The sequence below is a fragment of the Microchirus variegatus genome, assembly GCF_963457635.1.
Source record: "Microchirus variegatus genome assembly, chromosome: 15".
In the NCBI taxonomy this organism is placed as follows: Eukaryota; Metazoa; Chordata; class Actinopteri; order Pleuronectiformes; family Soleidae; genus Microchirus; species Microchirus variegatus.
The window spans coordinates 8175691-8195549 of NC_139816.1; the positions used below are offsets into that span (position 1 = coordinate 8175691).

At 41.5% G+C, this 19859-nt stretch overlaps 1 protein-coding gene across 1 annotated transcript in view; it reads left to right on the top strand.

Moving 5' to 3' along the window:
- Positions 1-19859, top strand: part of plod2 (procollagen-lysine, 2-oxoglutarate 5-dioxygenase 2) — a gene marked incomplete at its 3' end in the record, with an annotated part of 29744 nt that overhangs the window by 8918 nt on the left and 967 nt on the right. Inside the window, exons 2-17 of the mRNA XM_083901514.1 lie at positions 3586-3677; positions 5009-5145; positions 7597-7760; positions 9832-9944; positions 10032-10095; positions 10449-10546; positions 11584-11685; positions 13365-13490; positions 13584-13705; positions 14466-14570; positions 15366-15491; positions 16715-16856; positions 17608-17670; positions 18790-18903; positions 19174-19239; positions 19442-19546. Coding sequence (XP_083757640.1) covers positions 3586-3677; positions 5009-5145; positions 7597-7760; positions 9832-9944; positions 10032-10095; positions 10449-10546; positions 11584-11685; positions 13365-13490; positions 13584-13705; positions 14466-14570; positions 15366-15491; positions 16715-16856; positions 17608-17670; positions 18790-18903; positions 19174-19239; positions 19442-19546 — 1739 coding nt within the window. The remainder of the gene's footprint in view (positions 1-3585; positions 3678-5008; positions 5146-7596; positions 7761-9831; positions 9945-10031; positions 10096-10448; positions 10547-11583; positions 11686-13364; positions 13491-13583; positions 13706-14465; positions 14571-15365; positions 15492-16714; positions 16857-17607; positions 17671-18789; positions 18904-19173; positions 19240-19441; positions 19547-19859) is intronic.

Genomic DNA, 19859 nt, shown 5'->3' on the forward strand with positions numbered 1-19859 from the left:
ATGTGGCCCTGTGATGGACTGACCTGTCCCCGTCTTTTGCCCTTTGTCGACTATGACTGGCACCAGTGACCATCATGTGGAGGATAAAGCAGTAGAAGATGAATGAATGAATGCTTTCTCAACTTAGATCTTACTTATAGAACATGTTCAGACAACCAAGGTTTCCCAAATTTTCGTAGAACCACATGAATAAAAGCCCAAATATACAACTCAGATCAATGGGAGTCCAGCTCATCACGCCAATATGATGAGCACTGTGATTTAGACCAAAGGCTTTTTTTTGTGTAGTAAAAATTGGCTCCTCAGCACAAGGTCAGACTCTTTGTCGTCAGTCATCCATTGCTGTGGCTGTGCAATTCGGCGATTCCTCTCGCTCCAGTGTGCCAAACTGATTATCAGAGAATTTCCAGTAAGTGATGAAAAGCCCAATCAAAAGTGAAGTTAATGCGACGTATTGACAACTGCTGGTTTAATGCAACATCAAAAAAAGAAAGAAAAATGATGGATAGCGACACAGAAAAATTGCCTCGGCTTGGCAGCGAAAAGACAGATTATACATTTCCACCTGACACTTTGTACTTTAATTAGCGACAGTGTCACGATGTCCAGCCAAGTTTCCCGCTGTTCAATTGTTCACCGCCGCTGTGATTTCTAAAGATTTCCTCACCACCGAGAGATTTGATGGAGTGATTATATATATGTAAGAGTTGTAAAGTAGGAAATAAAAGTGTCAATCTCAGGACGCTTGCATCCTCCGAGGCTGTACTTAACTGGGAGCTTGGTTGTTGGAATACACTCATGTGGCCTGCGTGTTTAGAAGACGGGGGGAAAAAAAACGTGGGTGTATCAGGTCGAGTCAGAGTCAGACGGGAGCAGGTCAGTGATTATGTTTTAATTCATGCACTAAAGCAAAGACCAAAACATTGGTTATTACAATGGAGCAGGAATCCCACCACGCAGTTTAACATTTCCTTGAAAATGCAAATGTTGGCGATTAATCTATTTTTTTAGGTCAGCTGACGTCATTGCAGAGATATCCAAACATAAAACTGAATGTCATAACAGCATTATATACAAGATTTTTTACCATATTCTGCCAAGAACTCACAATCTAGCCATTAGCTATACATTTTATCCTTTGAGAGACACAGGCAGCTGGATCCAGTGAAATTGACACAGGGGCCAAACAAATGTTCACACTCCAATCATTTGTCTTTAGTCTGTGGGAGGAAACTCCACACTTTAAGGGCTCGGCCTTCGAGCACCGCCGGAACTGACCTAGATAGATTACCAGATTCACACACACACACACAAAACAAACAAATAAAAGTGAATAAAGTCTGATTAATAGTGAATCATTTTGCTAGTATAACTGAACGTTTTCTAGCTTTATTAACGATTAGCACTGTTCAGTTCCCAGGGAAATTCAAAGTGCATTTCAAAGGCAGGGGCATAAATTAAAAGACAGATATTAACATAACTATCTTGTTTCTTTTATATTGTTTTAAGTCCTGATGTATTCAGGAAGCTTGATTCTCATTTGGGAAGTGATATTAGATTCTAGGTGATGTGTTCCACTACCTTGGTTGCTACTAACTGCAGCTGAGACCTGTAGAGAGACACTACTGACAATAAACATATGAACAAGTTTATCTTAAATAATTAAGATGAATGCTTTTATTGTCCTTAATGACACAAAGTATTCTGGGCCAGTCAGTCGGTGATTAGTTAGTATAAAATGCAACTAATGATTTTGGGGGAACCTGACACATGTAAAGCTCTCCTGTAGCTATTACAATAATCTGAATGGGGAAAAATGTGTTTCCCAGATGTAGGGGACACCATTCCCTCGCAGCACTATACTCCATCATCCACTGCCTTGTCCTACAAGAACAGGAACACACCTGTGGCACAGGAGAGGCGTCTCTTCCGTCCTCATTTTGAAGCATCGCGTTGTGCTAAATCTGCCCAGTTTCTCTCGCTATGTGTCATCGGATGCTGTCAGGTTTCCAGGCAGACGATCTATTTCCAACCTGCAACACAACGTCTGTGTCGGATGTTGAGCGCTGGAATGGTTATTAGAGCGGTGACAGGGGCCACAGACTAGACTGGGATGACAGAATGGCTCAGTCACATTATTGGAAAAAGAACTGCACGCACGGGGTCTGCTTGTAATGTACTTAAGCGTGAATGAGTGTGTGGGAGGTTGAATATTTTGGTTATATTTTAAAAAATTCACCTCATTCCCTCTGGTAAAAAAAATTGACCTGTTTGAACACAAATTTGAAATAATTTCTACTCAGTGTGCTTCATTTCTGGCAGTGATGCAAATTTCAGCGTTATTTCTGTTGCAGTGCTATGATGCGCATTCATTTACCCCTGCAAATTAGCCACAGATGTTTGCAGCAAACTTTACTTTTTACAACTTAGGACAGAGCACGATATTTTTTGTCATTTTTTATGTCATGAGTTGGATCATGGTGATGGCGTTGATGTTTTTTCTTCTTCCAACTTTGTTTAGCACACATTAGTGAGGTCACAATCTGTTCTTTTTTTAAGCTAATTCATCCAGGTTTCAAACTCATAGGTATTACCTCTAATTTTATAATTTCTGTGTGAAAGAAGCTTTAAACTACAACTTTTTAACTATATTTAAATTTGTTGATCACGCTGCAGACTAATTCAAATTCATTCATAAAAGGAAATGATAAATACCTGATAATCTACAGACTTCAGCTGTGTTGTGGGGCAGACTTTGTATTAGCATTCTTTATACGTTTATGTGTATTCTTTATACCTTCAAATCCTACTCGCCAGTGCAGCATCGTATATCATTTAACAAGGATTTAGTGCTACATATTAAACAGAAAGTAGATTGGTCCTGCACACATGAAAAGCAGCATTCTAGCGCTCAAGTGTGACCATAAAACCATATTAAAGTCTCAATAACTTTTTTGTTGGCCTGTCTTAATACTGGAACTGATTTCTTTTTTGCCCAGTTTGTTTGTAGTTAAGGTTGAATTAGTGACACCGCCCTCTCTCTCTGCAGTAATTGAGTTTTATGAAGCAGATCCTGAAGCTACTTCCTTCCTTGGCAAACGACAACAGATTGCCGCCTTTCTGATCAAAGGCTTTTATAAAAACACAACAGAGCAAGTGACAATGAGCTTCGTGTGTGTACTCTGCCTCACACAACGCTTTAGCGCTAATTTGTATTGGTCTAACCCTTCCTGAAACCTCAGCCTTCAGCACTCGTGACCACTGGGAAGTGTCCCGGAGGCTTGTGGGAGCTCATTTGACCCAGAGAGATAAAAAGTATTGACTCCGTGTTTAAAAATACGCCTCTGTTTTCGAATCCAATTAAAACTACAGAGGACGTTCTTCAGAAAGCTAAACCATATAGTTACCAGTGTGTTGACATAGGTCTGAGGTTTACATGGACCGTGGTCCACGGAGGAGGAAATGTAAATAGTGTAGGACAATTTACATACACGTTAAATGCTAAAAGAGAACATCTGCACTCGAGAAGGTATTCCCAAATCCCTATAATCACTTGTGGTAATCTTTCTCTTATTTCTGTTTCAGATAAATTGCTAGTCTTAACCGTCGCAACACAGGAAACAGATGGCTTCCTCCGCTTTATGCAGACTGCAAACTATTTCAACTACACTGTGAAGGTAAGATATTTCTTTTTTGCGCCTGTTCTAAAGTGATGCTCACAAACAGGCAGATTTGTCCCAGCAGAGGCAGCAGCATTTTTTTTTTTAAACACACTTCATAAGATTGATTAGGCCTGTTAGAGTAAACAGTGAAGTCCAAGTGAGCTGCACAAAGAAACTTCACAGTGACACTCCTGAATGTGGGAGAATAATTTCCCCTCTGTGGTGGTTTTAAAAAAACTTTGGGTTTTTTTTGCGTGGCCTCCAAGTTCATGCCCTGCTCACATTTCCTTATTACCCTTTGGTCTTCCTGCACCAGTCTACTTTCCATTTTCTGCAGGCGCTCACTTGTAAGCCCCACAACACCTCATTAGTAAGCAAATAAGCTGCCTGCAACTCAGGTGTTGCCGTGTTTCTGCAGGCGAGTTGACCCATGCGGATAAAGCAGTGTGAGGCTAACTTCAACTCCGAGCCTGAGTGAACAAATGTGCCATTCTAGTGCCATTAGTGAGTGAACAGACTCTGCTAACGAGGGCTGTCACTTTTTCTCAAAATCATTCTCAAATGAATAGTGTGTGACACACTATACCATTAAAGAGGTCACGCCGCAGGTGAAGCTAACTGCTGTGGTGTGATCGGCCACTCAGGAGAACAGTTCAGCTTTCATATCTCTTCTGTTTTCACAGAAAAACAACATATCACTGTCTCATTGTGCACGTTATGGCGCTTTACTACTACACAGTTCCAGCACGGTTCGACTTTGCACTTTTTTTTTTTTTGCTTTCGCAGGGTTCTACCTAGCACATGGTCCTCAATTTTGCGCGTTAGTGTAAATGCGGTGCCGATTTATTTTAATTTTTATAAAAAGTTTAAAATAGTTAAAGCTAAATCTCCTACCTTGTAACCTAAACATTATTTTCTGCCTCAAAATCACTTGATTTCAATCATGAGGCTAATATTTGGCACATTATACTTCACCTATTGCTTTTTATTTGTCTGAATAACTTTAAATATGTCAGTACAAACTCAAAGCCCTCTGCTGGATGACCCGTGAATTACTTCAAATGCTATGATAGGCTACTAAGCTGAATATATATATTTTTAACTGGAATTGGTTGTAACCAACAGGATAACATAACTGACCCATTTTTGTATGAGCAGCATTTTCTTGAATGAAGACATTAATGGACAGACCAATCTTAGAATTTAGAAAAGTTCAAAAAACCAGAAACATTTCCTCCTATTGACTGGAGGAATCCCTAACTGGTTTTGAAGAACAATGAATAATCAAGACTGAGAAGTGAGGAAGACTGAAGAACCTGTCCACCATTTTTTTTTTTATGTTTCAGGTGTTGGGAATGGGAGAAGCGTGGAAGGGTGGTGACGTAGGTCGATCTATCGGTGGAGGGCAAAAAGTCAGACTACTAAAGGAAGCCATGGAGGCTCTGGCTGACCTGGAGGATCTTGTTGTCCTGACTGTGGATAGGTATGTGTTTGTTTTTTTTAGACCACTTCAGTCAATACAAATCTGTATTTCAGTATGATTTTGCAAAGTAAATCTGAAAGGCTAAATTAATCCCTGTTCACTTTGATGACAGTGGTTTTATTTAATTTAGCATTGATTTGAAATGTCCTTAAAAATCTAAAAATCTATCTATCATTTATTACAATGTAGATTTATAAGTGTGAAATGACAACCACAGCGTCACAGTTTTGAACAACCACAGCCTGTAACAGTTGTTTGGAAAGTGATGCTACCTCCACTCACTCACCCTTGCAAAGGCATTATTATAGAGCATCAGCAAAGTTTCACGTGCGGGGGAGCTAAATTATAAGCTGTCAAGGCTAATGGGAACTTTTACCGAGGTTAATGTGAGCGGTTTAGAATAATAACAGGCTTGCAGGCCATATTTTATTCAAATGGAACAGAAAGACAATGATACTTACTGTACCATGTCATGTGAGGCTACCTGTAATCACACCCCTGAAACAGGCAGTTGGATTGTATTTCCTTTAGTTTGATTGTATGGTACACGTCACAGATAACAAGCCGTTCAATGGGATTTTAAAAGTGATCAGCTTCTGATTCAGTCATTCAGTTCACTTTCTGAAATGCAGATCATAGAGAAATGTGAGCAAAAAAACATGTCTCCTTTCACTGCTGGCGGTACTTGAGACAAATAAAAGCAGGTTTTTGCAGAAGGACATTCAGTAAACACTACGCTGACTTCTACTCAGAGTTATTGATTGAAGTGGAGTCTTAATTAAATTGGTTCAGGAAACCAAAAGTTAATAACCACTCAGGATTTTTGAACAGCATTTTAATTCAGTTCAGCACTGCACTAAAACTAAGGCAACGGCAATAAAAATTGTTTATATTACACCTTATAATGCGCTCAAATGCACAGTAAATGGCAGTTTGCCTCTCCTAGAACTCCCCAAAGTTCATCAACCAACACCATTTAAGCCTCATTCAAAACACCACGTTTAAAAAGCATTTACTTCCTTCACGATAAACGGATAAATCTATGGATAATAATTGTATACATTTATGCAACAAAAACTAAATGGACACTGTGACATGTTTTCTCGTAATTCATGTGGTCGTGTTTACAAATGCTCTCATTACCAAAAGACCACACTTCTAAGATGAAAAAGCACATACTCATTACAGCAAATACGAGGAAAAAGAACAAGCCAATTTGTTCCAGGGCAGGTTTTTTTCTTATAATTAACTTTGTGATGAATGTTCTGTCGTGTGGTGTTTTTTTTTAACTGGAGCAGTAACAGATTGATGAGTGAACAAGTGGCATCACATGAACATGTGTCAGCCACATGTGGAAACAGCAGTGTGTACATTAGACTTCCATCCCTCTCGTGACATGTCTCACTCAAGCGGTGTAGATGCAGGTAGATGGTAGAGGAGTGACGTACTGTAGGGGATAATAATACTGTATGTTCAGATGAACAGGTACATCAGAATTAATGTTGACTGAGCAGTTTTATTCTAAACGGTGCAGCTTTTTGAGCTTTTATTGCTCCGCGTTTGCGGCCAAGGAAACTCACAGACCAACTGCATATGTTGTAAATCATCTCGAAAACGCTGCTCGGCCAACCGTTGGCTCTCCGGTCAGTGAGCGAGGGTGGGGGGCGTTTCAGATGCTGTTGTGTTGTTAAGATCTGGTTTTGTTTGTTTGTTAGCAGCATTATGGAAAACAACTATTTTAATGGATCTTCACAAAAGTTTGTGGAGGAACGAGGCCACGGGCCAAGGAAAACCTTGGTGCCGATTCGGATGAGAGGTCAGTTCCAGGAGTTGGCTTCAGTAAAAGGCTAGACCATAAGAGGACTCTTGGGTCTTGGTGAACATTTGAGCTTGTACTTATAAAATCTTTTTTTGGGGGGGGGGGGGGGACTGTAAAAAAAAAAAAAGTAAAATGTTGTAAAAATGGAAAGGGGAAACTCAAGTTGTACTCAAGTACATGTATATACAGAATCAAAGGCACTTGCAGAAGACAGATTTACAGTCGATGATTAGCTCACCAGGACTGTACCTCAGACGTTTGTCCTCCAGCCATCTACCCCCTACTCCTGCCTTTAAGGGATTTTCCAGTTTGGGAATCACTGCCTTAGAGTTTTCTACATTTTAAAATATGTGTCCTTTGAATGACAGCACATTTTTAAACATGTCACTACAAGACCCCCCCCCCCCCCCCGGAATGGTCAAGAACTGTATAGGCCATGCTTCATTAACATAGTTGTGATAACTGAAAATACCAATCCAGGAATGCTGCCCTTAACTAACACTGACTCATGAACAATGTCCACTGTTGACATGAAGATACCGATCTATTAAAACAAGTGGGAGGCTTCGTCTATGTACCTGACAAGCAAAATGACATGTTAATGGTCTGTCTTTGCTCCTCCCTCCTTTCAGCTATGATCTTATCTTTGCTGGCGGACCAGAGGAGATTCTCAGGAAGTTCCAACAAGCCAATCACAAAGTGCTCTTTGCCGCAGAGGGACTCGTATGGCCGGACACACGACTCGCCGACAAGTACCCATCTGTCCGCAGTGGCAAGCGCTACCTCAACTCTGGTGGTGGGTTTCCAAAAATGTTAAATATGATGGAAATTCTGTAGTATTTCGACCTGTTGAACCTCGCCGACATAAAGGTGTGTTAATACTTAGTTAAATAAATAAATTTAGTAGCAGGATATTGCACCAGACAGATGTGAGTGTTTAAATATGAAACCACTAATTTTTATCTCGTGCTGTAAAATAGAAGTACACTTTCCCCTGTAACCTGCCTCTCTGAGGTATTTCCTGTCCAAGACATGATGCAACAGAAGGCCGTTCATGGGAATATGAAATTTTATTGGATAAATTACCCTTGTTGTTCTCCCATTGCTCCTCCTCGATACTTAGTTTATTTATTAGTTGCCAGACATAATTTCACTGTGACCTCATATTATATATATATATATATGTATATATATTCTGTCAAATCCTTACAATGCTTTCACGATCAATTATATAAAGCAGGTCAAGTCTGTGTTTTTGGGATTATTTACAGAGGCACGACAGTTCCCCATGTGCAAGCGCTCAACGATAGTGGGAAGGAAAAACTTTTAATGGGGAGACATTTTTTTGTAAGCCAGCATTCTGGAAGTTCTGGTGAGATGATGAAGTGTCACTGTGTCTCATCATTAACAGATTTAGAAACGAGGGGGGGATTTTGAATCCTAGTTAGTTTTTCTTGAGACCTGATGTGAGTACACAAGCACTGCATATGTGCAAATGTCTTAACAAAAGGACCAGTATATTCACAAATGGACGGGCCAGCTGTTTCCTGTCCAACGTGCAGGACACTGAAATTGCTGCTTTCCTTGTGGTCCTCAGACTGGTCTGACCTCCCATACTGGATGGAGCCGGGCTGTCTCAGACATGATCAGAGACTGTTTTTAGCACTCATTGTCATTGACATGACCTGTGGATTTGTCTTGGCCGCCCCTGAATGTGCTATAGTTTGTATAAAATTGTAGGTTTTGTCTGTGTCCCTATGGATACTGCTGACCAAGGGACCATTGGGAGAATGTTTCAAAGAATCTGAAGTAGGGCTGCAGCTATCGAATGTTTTTGTAATCGAGTATTCTACCTATTCTTCTTTGATTAATGAGGACGTGCTGTTGTGGTACGCCGGTTGTAGTTCACAGTGGTTACACTGCACCTTGTTGGATTCTTGTTAAAGCATGAAATGGTCCAACACTTTGGACATTTTCTGCCTTTTTACGGGCTGTTTCGCGCTGAACAGGTTGCATAACGTGCGAGATAGGACTTAAACGAAAACTCGAGGCAGAGATTTTGCCTCCAGCAATTTTTGTAATCGAGTTACTTGAGTAATTGTTACAGCCCTAATCTGAAGAACACTACTTAAGGCTATACCTGTGTTTGAGTATTTAAGCAAACTAATAATGGCTGACACTAAAGAGTTAAGCAAACATAGTGACTTTCTTCCCACAAGGCTTGAGACAATAACGCTATACATTTCCCAACATTTTCCAGGATCTGTCGTCGTCGTAAAGCCATCATTTTGCGGACAAGCTACTGACCGAATGACTCGCATGAAACATTATGATTTGCTTTTAACTTTTTTGGCGCTCCTGCCACTCAGATTATATCATGCCTATCCGTCGACTTGTTTACAGTGTCTGAGGCTTTTTTCTAAATGACGGGGATACAAAATGGCACACACCAACAACACAGGCAAACCCTGCAATCTGTGTCTGTGGTCAGTGACCTTGAGCCAGAGGAGAAGAAAAAAAATGAGGACACATTCGACTTTGCCATGTGAATGTGCATTTAAAGAAGCCAGTGATACTGTTATAATGTATAGATTACAGCTTTCTGACTGACCATTATTGCACTCTTTGCTGTCCACAAACTGTGGGAGGGGAAAGTCCCTGCTCGCTCCTTGTGTGCTTGGGATTTGGGCCAAAAATCACACTTTGTGTAAGGCAACCAGGCTAGAAGTGTTTAGACCATGAAGCCCACAGAAAACAGTATAATTGTCAACAAGAGCATGCCAGTTGTCTACGACCTTGTAAACATCTCTGGGCCTATACTTTGTTCACTTTACGTGCTGCCGAATCACACTGTTAATTACTTGCAGGTATAATCGGCTATGCCCCGTACGTCAACAGAATAGTTTCACAGTGGAACCTCCACGACAACGACGACGACCAGCTCTTTTACACTAAAATATATTTGGATCCCTTGCAAAGAGTAAGTATATTGTAACAGTTCCCTCCAGAAACACACTGTTCTATATCAGAACTGTGTATCAAATGTCTCTGTTTTTCTGTTTTTCAGCAAACCCTTAACATGACTTTGGACCACAAGTGCCAGATTTTCCAGAACCTGAATGGAGCAGTCGGTGAGAAATCCCAAAAAATGACTTCCATATTTTAGTTTCCAGCCAAAGTGAAAATTATGTCAAACATGCTAAAGTCAGTCATTTAAAAGCCCAGGTTGACACTGGCACGTGGAAGTGGAAAAAAAACTTGGGTATTAAACCACGTTTTGCTGCAGTTCACCTAAACCTGTGCTGTGCTCTTTGTTGGTTCCCACACTCCTGGGAAAGATCGTCTTAGCCTTCCATTTTTTTCAGAGAACTTGCACTCCTGGCATCGCAGCCTGCAAAATTATAAACCTTTGCAGCACTTGACCATGTGGTAAGTCGCTTTTCATAACCTGGCCTGAAATGTCTGGTGTTCCTCCTTTTGGCAGACGAAGTGCTTCTCAAGTTTGGAACAGACCGCGTGAGAGTTAGAAACACAGCATACGACTCCCTGCCAGTGGTTGTCCATGGCAACGGAAACACCAAAGTAAGTGAGGAATGCCTTGTGCGCATGTAATGTAGTCTTACTTATGGCACAGAGCATAGATACTTGTAATTTAATCCTCTTCATTCGGGAACCAGCTTTTGGGATTTGAATTATTTAACTCTTCTTTCCATTTCAGGTCAATTTCTTATAGATTGTTATCCAAATATCAGTCATTCATTCAGTTACTTGCCAGATCTTAATCATAAAGCCACCCCATAATTCAGCAGAGAAGGGAATTCTGGCCAAAATTAGGTCATAATGTACAATGTATCCTCATTATTTTTCAATGTGGAGCAATGGGTATAGAAAGCTAAAAAGCAGGGTGTCTCTTTTATTCTGGTCCTGTTCCTTCTCTTAACACATCTTGCTCCACCACCAGCTGCCTGACTCTGGTCTTCCTTGGTAATGAACCAAACCCACCAAACTGTTGAGTCATTTCTCCCAGGGGCCTCAACATCTGGAGGAAAGGCTTTAAATTGTAGATCACAGAATGTCCTAACAGTGGTTTCTTAATGCTGGAAGCTGCCCAAGTTGAATCTATGACCGTTAGCTTAATATTATTTTCCAGTCGTCACGCCGAGCTCAATCAAATTAATGATCTGTCTTTTTAAATAATCTGCTAAGAGATTTCATAAAGAGTAGAGTGATGGAAATCATGTGTTTAGAGTGAATTTACAACATTCACTGTAGACTAAATACTGAGCAGCTATGATTGTGATTACTATATGATAACATTTATGAAGAGAACCCCCACCATAACACAGTAGTGCACCCCATTTCTAAACTACCATATTTTATCAAAAGTTGTCGTGAGGACACTTGACTCTGGATTTTGTGCACATCAAAGCAAAGAAAAACGACTTTTCATTCGATCTGACTTTGTGCCTGGTCATTCAAGTCACACAATAAACCTTACTATCCATATTACTATCCAATATTCCAAGTAAAGATATTCCACAAACGCAACAGGGAAATGCTCCTCTGAAGACCTTCTTTTTAACCGCTTGTTCACCTGCACTGAATGTGTTCCTTTACAGATGTACTTGAACTACTTGGGAAACTACGTACCCAATGCATGGAACTATGACCACGGGTGCAGCCACTGTGATGACGACATGGTGGACTTGTCTGAGTTAAAAGTAAGTTCTTCCAGTGATGCCATTTCACTTGTCCTCTTTGGTCCATTTTTAATTTTCTGTGGTGGAAAGTTTGTCTTTCGCCTGATTTTCTGTTTAGAAAAGGGATGAAATGTAGCCCGGTGTGACCGTCTAGACGGTCGCCACTGTGCCCCTCTTTTCAACAGATAGGCAAGACTCTCGGTGCCCTACACACTCCCGTTCCAGCAATAACAGGTTATGCACCCATTGGTCCTTTTGGACCCTTTTTTAAAGGAGCCTAAGTGCCAGGGAAATGACTTGAGGGGGAAGAGGAAGCACTGCGCTGCTGTGGTGCAGGATATGGCTTCTGGGGTTTTTACAAGGGCCCACTTAAAGGGGTGTCACTGTCGACCAGGCTTGCCTTTAGTGGGCTTCTCAGTATTGGTTTTATCCATAATAGTAAGTTATAGTGGTTACGCTGAAAATGTGTTGCAGAGCTCAGCCAAGACCGGCGACATATAGAGAGAAGGCATGGGTAGGCACGAGGAGATTCAAGGAGTCAAGAATGTTCCTCACTCCGTTCTGTTATCATTTGCGTTAAAAATAAACCTGTTCTTGTGCATCAAAAATGTGTCCTTGCAGTTAAATAACATGTTTTCTCACTCATAAATAGCACAATATTAATACCGTAAATCGTTCTACTCTCCTGCTAAAACATTCTTTTCAGGTTTACTTAAATTCCCCTCGACTTTATAAATAAATGTGCTTCAGTAGTTTAACTGGAGACCTTTCAATACAAACCCAGGAACATGAAAGAGATGTCTGTGAAGGTTGCTCTCAGCGACCTTCCATAATAAATACAAAGAAGAAAAAAAGCAGCACTGCGTCTCAATAATAGGCGAGTGAGTCGGCGTGTCATTTCACCACGAGGCTCTGGTTTGGGACAGAGACTTGTGGAAGACCAGGTCATGTGGAAACACTGCTCTTTCATGTGGAGGGTAAAATGCCATTCTCCTCTCTCTGCACTTTGGTTTTAAGACTGGGTTTAATCCTCGCTAAAGACACCGTGCGACGACACCACCAGAACCGATACTGTGCCAGAAAGCTGCTTCCAACTGTAGCGTACGTTTCACTGAACAAAACGCTTCTTCGGCCACTCCCATTCCTCTACTGTCTGGTCACTGTCTTTCTGTAACAATTTAAACTCCATTTGGCCCAGTTCACGAGTTTCCCCTTCATGTGTCTGCCTTTGTGGAACTTGCAAATTAGATGGTTCTTGTTCTCCTTTTGATCCCTGGCCCAAACCTTTTTGCTGTGAACTGGTCAAGAGGATCAGGAGTCCAGACTGAACCGCGTGGGCTGGACCCCGAGTGTCATGGGAAAATGTTTCCTCGGCTCTATTCTGTGGGTCGCTTGCATCATGTCTCTTTATGTCATCTTAGTCCGAACCGGCTGAGCAATAATTATGTGCATGGGCTGTCCTCTGTAAAGAAGTATACGTGGCAGTCTGAGTTAGAAGTTACAATTCCTGTAAAGCATACAGATAGTATGAAGTGTGAGTTAAGTGTCAATAAAGCAAAGAAAGGGCACTACCTGACACCGTCTTTGTTTATATTAGTGTGAAATGTTAAAATCACTCATGATTTATGGTAAACAGTGTTGCTTTACTTAGACCTGTTGTTTGAAAGAGTAATAATTTGTCGTTCCTCTAATCTAAACAGGACTATCCATATGTGCGGGTTGGAGTGTTCATTGAGCAGCCTACTCCGTTTCTTCCCGAATTCTTCCAGCGCCTGCTGACACTGGATTATCCCAAAGATAAACTGAAAGTTTTTGTGCACAACAACGTGAGTCCTCACAGCTGCTTTCTTTACATCTCTATCAAACACGACTGCACGTATTTGAGTGCTAATGCATTAACGCTGGCTCCCCGTCCTCAGGAGGTTTACCACGAGAAACACATCCAGAAATTCTGGGAAGCGAACAGGAATGTGTTCAACACTTTCAAGGTTGTGGGACCAGAAGAAAATCTGAGCCAAGGGGAGGCCAGGAACATGGCCATGTATGTCCGCCTCTTCTCTAAATCTGTCATTTCTCTATAGCTGCGGTTTGAAGAGCAAAATTGATTCGACCAGTTTTATGGCACCGGTGGCACACATTATTCGCAGCCTCAAGGAAAAAATTTGCACGATTTCTGTTAAAGGAGGAGGTTAAGAGAAAGACACATTCATCATTTTACAATGTTAATGTCATTGATCTCGCTGTGGTTTCCTGGGTATTAATCCCAACTGTAATGTTTTATGCATTGTATATCTACTGTAATATGATGAATGGTGTCAGGTCAGTATATAACTTTTCTGGCTTTTATTAACACCCATTTTTGGAGTGGATGTGATTAGATTTACTGCATGGCAGCACCAAAGGTGCCGTTTTACGCCAAGATTGAGCTCTGAGTCATTGTTCAGTGTTAAATAACAGTCGGTTGTCACAGTGATATTTCAATCTGTGAGGCTTTCATCAGAGGAATCCTATCAAATGCACAGTAAGCCTGAATACATTGGTCGCAGGACATCCCTATAATGAACAAGTCTAAGGTTTATGAGAAGTCTCTAATCTTCTTTGAATCACATTATTCACCCGAGACTTAAAGATAGTCAGAGAGACTCAGAGTCTACAATTAAAATTGACATCTTATACTTAGGAGCTGATAAATTTCAGCTTTTGGCGGCGATGACTTCCAAGAATCTCTCCGACTGTAATCAGCTACGGATTTAACAATAACCACTTTCCCCTGCCAACGTCTGCGTTTTCTATTTCATTAGGGACGAATGCCGAAAGGACAGCACATGCGACTACTACTTCAGCATCGACGCTGACGTGATGCTCACCAACAGACAGACGCTGAAGCTCCTCATCGAGCAAAACAGGTAATCACACAGCAACGGGAACAGCAGCAGCAGCAGCAGCAGCAACCCTGGAAGCCGTTCAACAGACCTCCTTGGTAGCTGTTGTGATCGTTGAACCATGCCTCAACTGGTACAACCACAGGGACATTACAGCAGAGTGGATGAAAGTTTAAAAATAAGCCACTCTGGCTTCCTGTTTTTTGCCCTGCCACATGGAAACAGTGAACTAGTCCATTGCACTAAACCCCACCATAAGCCACTTGACATTATCCAAAAAACAAATATGCTAACTTGTTTTCCCGCCCATCTGCAGCTTGTGATTGTGAAAAAGCGCTTCCCACAAACTAGCTGTCATTGTAGCTTTGGGATTATATTGTGACCTGTTGGACACATGCAAAAGGGATATTTCGGGGATATTTAAAGACAGCATGAGAATTCTTCACTGGCACAGAGGCCATGGAAGGAAAACGCCAATGTCTCTCAACCAAGACGGTTTACCACTGCTTACCGTAATGCATCCTTACACCAACCAACCAACGGCCCCATATTTCACCCTTGCCCAGCTTTTTATATCATATAAAAAAAATCCTTAATTGTGGTTTGGGAGCCATGAGACTAAAGGGATAAAAAGCACGATATACAGGTCTGATTTCAATATACAGGATCCGATCTCCTCGATGCAGCATATATGGCTTTACCACATGGGCATCCACAGTGCATTAGATGGTCGGCCGTCTGCGAGATGTCACTGAGTTTTATCTACTTTGACAGAATTACCAATTCTCTTGCTTTGTCTCCTGCTTCCCCCCTCGACAGAAAAATAATTGGTCCTCTTGTCACTCGTCACGGCAAGCTGTGGTCCAACTTCTGGGGAGCCTTGAGTCTGGATGGTTATTATGCTCGCTCTGAAGATTTCATCGACATTGTGCAGAGGAAACGCATGTAAGTCGGGGCACACGCAGCCATGGCTGTGCGAGATTTGTGGTTCACACACACACACACACACACACACACACACACACACACACACACACACACACACACACACACACACACACACACACACACACACACACACACACACACACACACACACACACACAGGTGTTGTTTATGACTCTCAATATTGTGCTCAATCCCATTTCTAAGCCATTAACAATAAGATGCACATATGCAGAGTCATTGAGCTACAGTCAGATTTGTGCGGTGTCAGCGCTGAGCATCAAAGCCATGAAAAATAGCAGCCTGTAGATTCATTTCTCTTCGGACTGACTCTGTATGTGTTTTAAATAAGCTGAAATAGCGCCCAGATTGTGCAAAGGAATAAGCATTAACTGACCACAGTGGAAACCCAGGTTTAATCACCCGAGGCCATGAAGGGAGCACAGCAGTGAGGTCGCTAGCATCAGCTTCTCCAGCAGGGATGGTTAGTTCTGGTGTCTGGGGTGGAGGATGTTGGGTGTCCAGTAATAGTATGACTCTCTGGACCAATGGTGGGAGTTCGTGATGACAGAGATTGAAGTATAACATCCAAACTTTTTTCATAAACACAGATCATGAGTTCCATTTTCACCAAGCGGTACAGTATGGTTCATTACGCATTATTTATTATTTGTGTCTCCACTTTCAAACCTTGAGAATGGTTCCAAAATAATTTATTCCTAGTGTCGCAGTTTTGGGAATTGGGATTTGTTTCAAATCCTTGCTAGGTCAAGGGCTAGGGTACTCTTGAGCAAGGTATCAACAATGTACCCGAACCCTAACCCGGGCCACATCAAGCTCCTAGTGCTGGTCCCAAGGATGGATAACTGGGAGGGTTGCGTCAGGAACCATCGTCCCGAGAGAGGGAGAAGCTGAAAGCTAAAAAAACAACTCATTTTACTGTAGCCACATCCCACATGGGTTGTTGGGTGAGAAAGTGGGATTTTTTTTATTGGGTAAATTGGTGCATCGCACTGCTATGACAGCACACTTTTTCCATAGTTGATGAAGCTATTGCCATTCTGCCCACACACACCCTGCGGTGAATATGCAAAGTCAGATCAGGGGAACGTGGCAAACAGAACAGCCTGTAGTCATGGAAGTATCACAATGTAAAATATCCCCCAGCATTGCTACAGCAAAGTGAGGACCCCTTTTCTCTCTCTATGTCTTGTTGTTTCTAGGGGCGTGTGGAACATTCCATTCATGGCACATGTTTACCTTGTCAAGGGCAGCGTCTTGAGGAATGAAATGAAAGAGAGGAACCTCTTTGTTCTGGAGAAACTGGACCCAGATATGGGTTACTGTAGAAATGCCAGAGAACTGGTAAGAAGGCCCCAGCCACCATCTTTAAGGAATTTATGTGTCAGTATTATTAATGTGAATTTGTTGTATTTTAGTCATGTTTTCCTTTAAATATGAACATTATGTCAGTATCCGGACAGCATATTAAGCTCTTCACATAGAGTGAAGATTTAGCATGTCATTCCTAGGGTAAAAGTGAAAATGCGATGAATGTTAACCCTGACAAAAGTCAACAGCTCGCGGAAACCAAAGAGGGAAAACTGGGCAAGTATAAGTGAACTGAAATGTCTCTGTCTGTCATCAAGTCATCAAGGCATGATCTTTTCCTGTTAATGGTTGCTTTATGGTGTGTGAAGGTTTCTTTGCTCCACTTGTGTCCCGTCATCCATCACTTTATATTGCCGTCTATTTCAAATGACCACAGACAGTGCAACCAGTTGTGATGCCTGGCTGACAAACGCTGTTATTTCTGTTTTTCTATCCCATTTTTGGAATCTTGCTAACCCTTTAACGTCACTGACACACAACGCCTGCACTCTGCAACTACAATGCCGTATCCAAACTCTTTGCATTGTTTGACACTATTTTTCCCCCGCTTGCATTGACCCTGTATTTAACCCACAAAAAACATCAGCTTCAGAGGGAATCTTGCTCCTTTTTTCATGCCGGCTCCTCCTAAGATGCAATGTATGTGACAAATAATACTGTGTCTTACTCTGAAAACACTTGATTTATGTTATCCTATTTACCTGATGCTTCTGCTTTATTTTAGACCAGTCACAGAGAAAAAGACTCCCCTTCTCCGGAATCATTCCATATGCTCAGGCCCCCAAAGGTTTCCATTTGTTTTAATCATTCTGCTTTGTGAAACATCCGTTTCCAATGGGTTAGCACTGACAAGCCACTAGCGTTGCATTTGCAGACTCGAATGTAACAAATTTTAGCTTTGTTGATTTTATTTTTTTGATTATTGAGTTGCCATCCCTGCTGCTAAATCCAGACAAAAACAAGACGAGAGGTTGGAAAGAGATTAAAAGCAGACATTGCCAAGTCAGAAAGAAAAAGACGTGTTCTGGCTCGTTTTTTTTTTTTTGTAATCGCCTCCATGGAAGAGGAGGGGGAAGAAGACCGGAAAGTCTGTCCACATGCAAGTCCCCTGCTGTCCTGATGCTTTACAGAGAACAGCCAAACCCACTCAGCAAACACTTGTAACCACCTGCAACCTCTGAATACCGACCGACTTCAGACTCGGCTCCAAAAACATGTCTTCAATTATCGACTAAATCATTGCTTTCACAAACAATTTGTAAACTTGCACGATTGGTTGTTAAACCATCCCTAAACAATCAACTTTGTGTCATTTTATGAAGCCTAGTCTGATACTGAGTCCAGATTCTCCCCTATACACTGTGCCCTCCTCATGCTTCACTATGGAGTATCATTCCTGGATCCTGCTTTGTTCCAAACTGCCCAGCACCCCATCCCATCTATTCCTGTTCTCCCAATCCTCTCACCTTACCTTACCACCCCCCCGCCCTTTCCTGTTCCTGTTCTTGAACCCAACCGATGCCCCTGCAGCCCCCCCTCCCCATAAATAATCCTAGATTATTTATTTGGCACCTGTTCCTTTTTTTTTTGGATCTCTTCCAAGTTATCCATTGATTGCAGTGTGTTAACACACTCTTAAATCACAGTTGATTTGAGGTTTTTTTTGTGTGTGCAAATGAAGCCTTTTAGTAATTTGCCACAAGTAACTCTTTTTTTGTTTTACAGTTCTACACCAGTGCTAACCTTTATAGAGTTTTCAAGTCATAAACATGTACCAAAATTGCAACTTAGTGGATTTATGTATGATAGACCTGCATGTATCACGGTTATAACAATATAGATCTTTTAGATGTGCTACCTGTGAGTTTTTTGTGAAACTGACTTGATGTCTCACCGCTTGCTGCAGGGACTCTTCATGTTCATAACAAACCGCCATGACTTTGGGAGACTCATTTCCACGGCCAATTACAACACTTCCCATTACAACAACGACCTGTGGCAGATATATGAAAACCCCACGGTGAGTCATCATGACCTCTCTTTATACTTGTTTTTCTGACGAGAGAACAAAGCTAAGCACTGCAGCTGTCATCTGTACAGGCTATTAGTCAAAATGAAAGCATAACACGTGTAATTTGATTTTGACATAATGACTAAAACTAACTGATTTACTGTATTTGGCACACTGGGACATGCGCCGTAGGAGAGAGGATTAGCTCTTTGAGGTATGCCGTGTCAGAAAAGTAAAAATAAAAAAAGATCACTAATCTGAAATTCTTTCTTTGTGCAGGACTGGAAGGAGAAGTACATCAACGAAAACTACACTCGAATCTTTACAGAGAACTACCTGGAGGAGGTTTGTATCCACCGCACATGTTTAAGCTATAGAGTCGACAAAGATAGAAAGAAGAATGACATAATGTCGCACCAAAACCGTAACATCTGCTTAGAACATACAGTATCTGGGTATCGCATTAGACGGTGCAGCTCCAGACGAAGGTGTTTGTGAAGTCTATTCTCAGTTTGTCTTTCTTTATGTGTGTGTGTGTGACCTGCAGCCCTGTCCAGATGTTTTCTGGTTCCCGCTGCTCTCACAGACGGCCTGCGACGAATTAGTGGAGGAGATGGAGCACTACGGTTCATGGTCTGGAGGCAGACATGAGGTCAGTACCATGAACTGGGATTCAAACACACACTCACTCACAGAACTAAGTATTTATCATGTTAATAAATACGTTTACATGGGCACTAAAATAGATATTCTGATTATGATAGTTGGCAAAGTTGCCAATGGAATATTTATCCTTCTATTTACATGTTTCAGCTCAAAGTATATACTGTATAATCAGAATACAAGGTGTTTCACGACACTTTCTCACTCATGTTATCGATTATTATATAATATATTGATTGTCTACACCAGGGCTGGGCGGTATATTAATATTTTATCTATATCCTGACATGAGAAAAGTCATT